Raw genomic sequence first — 7,944 nt, 5'->3', positions numbered from 1 at the left:
GTGACTCAGCATTGCTAAAGTCCCCAGTTAGAGGTGTCCAAAGCTCTTAAGCACACTCTTTTTGCTTTGGATCACGACTTTAACCACTCAGTCTCAAGCTTTTCACTTGGACCTGCATGCCACAAGCACATGGTTAGAGACAGCTTGATTTAACCGCTTAGGCCTGGATTTTATTTCCTTGGGCCCTCCTAGCTATCCATTGATGCTCAAAGCCTTGGATCCTTTTTACCCATGCCTTTTGGTTTTAAGGGCTATTGGCTTTTTCTGCTTGCTTTTTCTTTTTCTTTTATATTTTTTTGTCACTTTTTTTTGCAAGCTTTGTTCTTCACTGCTTTTTCTTGCTTCAAGAATCAATTTTATGATTTTTCAGATCATCAGTAACATTTCTCTTTTTCATCATTCTTTCAAGAGCCAACAATTTTAACATTCATAAACAACAAGATAAAAAATATGCACTATTCAAGCATTCATTCAGAAAACAAAAGGTATTGTCACCACATCAATATAATTAAACTAATTTCTAGGATGAATTCGAAACTCATGTACTTCTTGTTCTTTTGTATTAAAAGCATTTTTCATTTAAGAAAGGTGAAGGATTCATGGAATTATTCATAGCCTTAAGACATAGTTACTAAATACTAATGATCATGTAGTAAAAACACAAACATAGACAAACATGAAGCTTAAAAACTGAAAACAGAGAGATAAGAACAAGGAAGTTAAGGAATGAGTCTACCTTAGTGATGGTGGCGCCTTCTCCTTGAAGGACCAATGGTGTTCTTGAGCTCCTCTATGTCTCTTCCTTGCCTTTGTTGCTCCTCCCTCAAGGAAGTTAAGGACCAACTTTTTAATAAAAGTAAGCTTTTAAAAATATTTATATATTTTGCGAATATATCCGAGATTCGATCCAATTCGACAATTTTAGTACAGATTAGATTGAGATTTTAACCATATCAGATCCTATTCGATCTGCGTTTCCTCCTATATATACACTAAAAAAGGATGATGATTTGCTTTGTTGGGAAGTTTGGGAATATATGTTTTGTTCCTCTTTCACAAGGGAAACGTAATGATTTCTTCCCCCTTTTTTTGGGAGAGAATGTTTCTCTAGTTTCTTTTGTTCTTTCCATGATGAATCTTAGCTATCTCTTTCGGTGCCTTCTTTATATCTATATTGAGCCATTTTTTTTTTCTAAAATTCAGTAATTTTGTCAATATTCAACCTTTGTTGGTAAACAAAATTACTTAAAGTGAGGGGCCAGCACAAAATATTTTTATTTTTCATAATACTCAAAGTGTATTAATATAATTTTTAACTATTATAATAAGAGAAAGTTTAAGAGCCAGTATTTTTATTAAAATTTGATCAACATTTAACAAATAAAAAAAGTGAATAATTTTATATCATTAGATAAAATTTTATGCCATTAAAAATACCAATGATAACTATTTGATGACTACAAATTACAAAATTAAAATGAAAGCTTAGCTTGTAATAAATCCTTAAAAATAAGAAGGCCGCTTATACAAGTATCTGAACGTTCCACTATGTCCAGTTCATCACCTAAGAAAACTTGCACAAAAATGACTAATATAAACATAAGTTGAAGCCTAATTGCTGATAGGGATGCATTTAGGTTGCAGTCTTTAACGACAGTTGCAGCCACATTGCCACAAAATTGCAATTACAATGTCTTGCACAATTGCATTGCAGTCACATCAGTTGTAAATTTCGCATTTTTCTGCAATCAGAATAATTCGAAGTGAACCAGAACCACAACCACAGCTTTAAAAGGCTATACTCACATACAGATTCATACCACGCATAAGATACAGAGATCCCATTATGGCATCGACGCACAAGAAGTCAACAAGCATGCAAAAAGGCCTCATATTTGGTAATCTATATCTGTGACATTCCATGATACGGCATGCTTAACTAGCTGCCCTTGTTCATTGTACTGATCAAAGTTCTCACAAGGGGCAGGGAAGATAGTCCCTATTACTTGACCACGGACAAAGGCACACTGGAAGATATGTTTCTTCTTCTTCACCCTCTTCGAAATTAATCCGACAAACATGTCCTTAAAAGTCACATTTCTAACAGGAATGTCCTGGCTGCCTTGAATCCGTACCGGCACTCGAACTGCCTGGCCCCGGACGCCCGTGAAGCTTATGTCCTCGAGAAGAGGAAGCGCTTTCGGGTCGTATCCGGCGTCAGGGTGTTGGTTGTAGTCTGTTTTGACGACAATTCCAACTCTGCAATTCTCAAAGGTCAGATTCTTGTAAGATATTTGGCGCACGAAGCCGCCTCTTCCCGGCGCTGTCTTGATCCGAATAGCACGCCTGGATTTCCATACAAGGATGTTCTCCACCGTCACGTTCGATACACCGCCGGACATTTCGCTGCCTATTGAGATGCCGGCACTGTCGCATTTTGTACAAACCACAGTTAAGTTAGTTGATGCTGAAGAAAGATGGATGAGTTAGGGAGTTACCTAACATTAGATCGAACAACAAGGTTTCGGATTACTATATTCTTTGAAGGCTTTCCATAAGCAATTCCATACTGATCCCACCCACTTTTTATGGCAATTGCATCATCTCCCACGCTTATGTAACAGTTCTCTATCAACATATCTTCACATGAATCTGTTCTATCATACAAACCAATGTTTAATTTATTGTGAATAATAATTTTCAATATAAAAAAAACACAAGGACAGATAGTATAATATCAATCTAAAATTTAGGAATCCACAGCCCACATGGCTCATTCCGGAAATATAATATCAATTCCTACCTGCGTACCTAGTTTCAAATTCCCCGTCTTGCTTAACAAAATATTGGCTTTCTAGTAACTATAACCAATTTTTTTTAGCCAACCTAAATCAATTTTTTTTAAATTATTTTATTTATATTAAATTCTAGACTCTAAATTATAAATCATTAACGCTACACTTTAAATTACAAATTATGAACTCTAAAAATAGCTAATATTGACTAGCTAAAAGTTAATTCTATGTATTCATAGAAGAAGATACTTTCCAGGATCAATGCCATCAGTATTTGGTGCACGATACACAGGAGCCAAAATTGTAAGGTTTTTGATTGTAACATTCTTGCAATCGTATGGATGAAGTGTCCAAAAAGGAGAGTCACGCAAAGTAATGTTAGTTATAAGAATGTCACTAGACCATAAGATCTGAACCAGTGGACCCCTTGTATGGTTCAGAACCTTCTGCAGATATTTTGTCCACCATGTTTGTCCCTGTCCATTTATGGTACCATTATGCCCTGTAAAAACCATATAAATTTTGATAAATTAATTAAATATATTTAATACTATGCTACTATGTATTCTCCTTAGCCTGATCATGGCTGTTCCTAACTAATTTGGAACAAATTGGTAATGTTGAGTTTATTTACCCTTTTTTTTTGTCATGGTTGAGTTTAATTACCCGAGAACCGTGTTTGATTATCCTATTGCTGATAAACAGATCCAAAGGACTTCCGGTCTATCAAAGAATTTTCGCTAACAGTCTTATTTTGGAATTTGTTTTAGTGAAAAATTTGGAATTCCTTTTGTAAAGAGTAAAACTGGATGAAGAATAGGAACGGAATTCATGTGAAATAGTGCGGTAACAATTATTTTCACTAAATTTTAAAAAATTCTTTATAGTATATAATAATAATAATATTTATTTATCCTCGCTATGTTATTAAACTTGTTTCATTATATTAGATTATTATAAAAATAATTTTATCGTCATGTTATATATATTTCGTTTTGAAAAAATCTAGAAAATCAGTATTTTTATTAAAATTTGGCCAGCACTTAACCATAAAAAAAAATGAGTAATTTTATATAACTAGATGTCATCTCACACCATTAAAAATACCGATGATGACTAATTAATAACTACACATCATAAATTCTGCTGCTCTTAACACTCCTCTCCTGTTTTTACTGTCAAAATTTTTTAAATTTGTCATTGTCAATAAATTTATAAAGAATATGTGCATTACACCTCCTAAAGGTAATCACATATTCACATTATATCATAATAATATTACGAAAATTTTACAGATAGTAATCTGAATTACCAGTTAATTATCTTATTAAGTAATGGGTCAAGCATGTCAACATTTTTATGCAGAGGAGAATGGAATGGAGAAAGATTCTGACCTGTTATGACAACATCAGTAAGATTTTGGCCATGGATCAAGCTGGTGTAACGAGGGCCAGGATGCTCCCTTCCATATCCATATGAAGGCAATGCAGGCACCAGTGGCCAGTACTTTTCATCCTATAAAAATGGTAAGCTAAATTTCTTGATCATGGGAAGGTTGAAGAGTGAAAGGTTACTTAAATGATTTGTCAATTACAAAGGTAGAATTATGAGATATAAGAGATCAATAACAATATGTAGCATAATTCATAATCAAATAAATGACCAATTTGAATCATAGTAAAATGTTTTGAGCTTAAAAAATAGGAGGCGGGGTTATTTGAAATATATGAAATTGGATTTCAATAAAAAAATAAGATCAAGGATGAAACAAAGAGCTTAAGAATTGGAGTGGGGTTATATTAAGAAAATGAAAAGTAATGGCAAAAGTGTATTTATTTATCTTATATCATACGTTAAAAATAGACGTGATGACAGCATATATTTAGTGATAATTAAAATGTAAATTGAACTATATGAGATATAAATTACAAAGTGACTCAATTTTTTTTTAAAAGTAGTTATTTCCCAAAATAAAAATAAAAATAAAAAAGACTAATTTTTATATGAATCATGTTATATGAATATAAAAAATAATCAATAATTAAGTACCATATAAAAATACATATTTGATTATGCTATTATAAATTCTATAATATAGTTTATTATTCCATTTTAAACGTTTGATTATGGCAACCAATTTAGTTAGTAATATCGTGTTTATAAAATATTTAGTAAACTAAATACAAGTCACTTTAGCATGTGTAATTAACCTCCACTTCATTGCTTTAACTCTTACTTTTTATCCTTAAAATCATGTTTGGTATACACAAACACCTAAATTTCTAGTGTAACAAATCAATACAAATTCACAAGCGAAACAACAAAGAAACTAAAATAAATATTACTTTATAGTCAATATTAGTTTAAAATCCAAACAACAAAGTTTTTGTCCCATAAGATACATATAGTGTCAAGAATTCAAACTAAAATAAGCACGAGAAGGAATTAGATCTGTTAGATTGTTCAATTAAATATATATATTCAATCAGCTATATCAAATTTAATGATTCATAATATCATCTTTACACGAAGAAGATGATTTGATGGAAGTAACCAGCAAGAAATTAATAAGAAGGAAAAAGGAACCTGAACTCCAAGAATGACAGCATCTTGATGAAGAAAAAGAGTGATATGACTGGTGAGATTAAAAGGTGCAGTGAGCCACCTACCAGGGGGCACATTCAGCTGCCCACCACCCTTCTCTCCCAACTTAGAAATCTCTGAAACCGCCCTCTCAAACGCCTTAGTGTTCATGGTAACGCCGTCGCCAACGCCACCGAAATCCACTAAGCTGAAGCCCACGGGCCTCAGCTTAGGATACAACAATGAACTTTCACTCTTCTTAAGAGACTCACCGCCACCGTGCATCACCACCAACCCACTAACGGCATCCCTCTGCCACAGGAAGGCGGAGGTGAACGCCGCCAGCCATAGGAGTGTAAAGAGGGTCTTGTGTGAGGATATGATTGCTTGGAACCAACGCTTCAAGTCCAAGACGGCTTGGGTTTCGAAAAAATCATGTTTTGTTGTTGATGTTGGTGTTGTGTTTTCTTCCACCATCGTTCAAAACACAAGCGCAACGAAAAATAGAAGCAAATTAAATAACCAATGTATAAGAATTAATAACAACGTAACCACTACCCTTTTAGCAAAAGAAGTGGTACGGATGTATATATGTGGGGTGGTTTAAGAACGTGGAGTTATCAGTTCTTACGTGGGGGCTTTTGGATTTTGGAGGGAACTGATGATAAGTTTTGTTTTTTTTTTCCTCTTTTTGTTCTTTTTTTTTTATTTTTCTTTCAATGCGGATGGAGAAAGGTAGTGGTCAAAGTTGGGTGATGATAATAGAGTTGGAGTGTATTATAAGGGAGGAACAGCGTACACTTTGATGGGAACTGAATCTGAAAGGTGTTTAATTTCCTGCGGACAATGATGGAGCAACTAATAGCTTTGGGGTTTGGAAAATTTGATCAAGGCTAGGCTTAGATATTAGTTTGCTTAATTTGGTGATAATCATGTTCGTGTTCCAAATATTGTACCATGTTTGATGTTGGTAGGTGAACTATATTATATATACAAATAGTTAACTTTGTAGTTAACCTAAATAAAAAAATTAAATTAAGTTTTTTCTTATTGATGAAGAGAATTAAATGAAATTATCAGCATACATATTATTTAAAAAAATTAAACATCAAAACTTCCTATTATATTTATAGACATTATAATGTTATTAGATATGAGAGAAAAAATGAAACTCAGTTACAAGTTAGAAAGTTTGAAATACTAAGAACTCCGTGATTTTAAAATCATGTTTAGGTGAGCTACATCTTTTACAGGATTGTACCCAAAAAAAAAAATACTAGTTGTTCTTTAACTTTTAATCTTTAATCAATTTTTTAATTTAAATAATATTATTTAATTAAATTTTAATTAACTAAATTCTCAATAGAGTATATAATTTAGCTAGCTAAATAATTAATTTACAATTTAACTGCATCATGTTGGAGTTGTTCTTCAGTTATTATGTTGTTTGTTTTGCCTTCTTTGCAACTTGTTCATCTTAGTACAATTTTACTTTCATTATTATTCATCAAATGCATTTCTATGGGGACTGGATAAAAATTTATCCAACATTCATGGAAGTGGGTACCAAAAGAAGGAGAAAAAGGAGTTCTCGTAGCTTAGTTTTTTTTTTTTTTTTTGTTTCCTTTCGTAGGTTAGTTCATCAAATTCATTTATGTCACATAGAATATCAATTATTTATTTTATTTTCGAGACAAAATAAAAGCTTGCCGTGAGGTGAGCACCACCAGAACCACTCCTCCTCGCTAAATATATAGTTGCGTAATAAAAGAGGGTTTTCATATTCCGATCCTAACAAATTATACCTATTGTGAAAATCACATACGTACATACAAATTTATGTTAAATTTTGTATTCTATTTTTATTCTTAACCTTTTTGTTTTAAAAGATGTATAACATTCTTCATTCCCTGTGAACGGTGCAATTACAAGATTTTCATTTTATAAATATTAATGTATTAATAAGTACTATGTATCTATTAATTTATCTTTTAATTAATTAAATGATTAACTACTAATTCAGTACCTGAAAGATTTAGTCGCTAACAAAAGGGGCTTCTAAAAGATATTATCGACAAAATATTGACTGAATGATTTGAAAATATGGCAAAAATAACTAATAAATATTATTTTTTTGTAAATAACAAAAAAAATTCATTTTAGTAAATGATTTATTCGTTAAATCTAAATTTTTGTGACAACATTTGAATAAATATTTAGAATGTGCACAAAAAATTTTGGAATAAAATTTGATCTCTAAATTTTTCTTTTTATTTTTCAAAAAATTATGGTCATTTACAATAAAAAAAATTTAATTAGGTATAAAATATTTAGTATTTAATGATTTTAATAATTTAAATTTCAATTACCAAAAATTAAATTAAAAATTAATTGTAACTTAATAATCGATAATATATATATATATTTATATTAGTATGTAAATAATATTATCTAGTATATAATTTATTTTTTTTACGGAACTAATATATAATTTATTGAGGGTTAATTTATTATCGAAAATTTATTTTATAAATTTTATAGTATGTGAAAATAGTGACCTTATTTT

At 31.3% G+C, this 7,944-nt stretch overlaps 1 protein-coding gene across 1 annotated transcript; it reads right to left on the bottom strand.

Moving 5' to 3' along the window:
• Window positions 1-1,472: 1,472 nt before the first annotated feature.
• LOC112790541 (probable polygalacturonase) lies at window positions 1,473-6,233 on the bottom strand. The gene is made up of 5 exons (XM_072232984.1): window positions 5,382-6,233; window positions 4,190-4,310; window positions 3,050-3,297; window positions 2,499-2,653; window positions 1,473-2,427 (listed from the first exon to the last, which is right to left on the bottom strand). Exons 1-5 carry the CDS (start codon window positions 5,853-5,855, stop codon window positions 1,890-1,892), a joined length of 1,536 nt encoding a protein of 511 aa, XP_072089085.1. The 5' UTR covers window positions 5,856-6,233; the 3' UTR covers window positions 1,473-1,889.
• Window positions 6,234-7,944: the final 1,711 nt, after the last annotated feature.

This window comes from Arachis hypogaea, chromosome 3 (assembly GCF_003086295.3).
Source record: "Arachis hypogaea cultivar Tifrunner chromosome 3, arahy.Tifrunner.gnm2.J5K5, whole genome shotgun sequence".
Lineage (NCBI taxonomy): Eukaryota > Viridiplantae > Streptophyta > Magnoliopsida > Fabales > Fabaceae > Arachis > Arachis hypogaea.
This window is presented reverse-complemented; position numbering and strand designations above follow the sequence as displayed.

Bases quoted from the DNA above. Each gene is read 5' to 3' on its own strand.
- LOC112790541 (XM_072232984.1), bottom strand. From the start codon at position 5,855: ATGGTGGAAGAAAACACAACACCAACATCAACAACAAAACATGATTTT. The intron at 4,311-5,381 runs GTTCCTTTTTCC...CCATTTTTATAG, and splicing joins CTGTCATTCTTGGAGTTCAG to GATGAAAAGTACTGGCCACT. The intron at 3,298-4,189 runs GTCAGAATCTTT...TGGTTTTTACAG, and splicing joins TACTGATGTTGTCATAACAG to GGCATAATGGTACCATAAAT.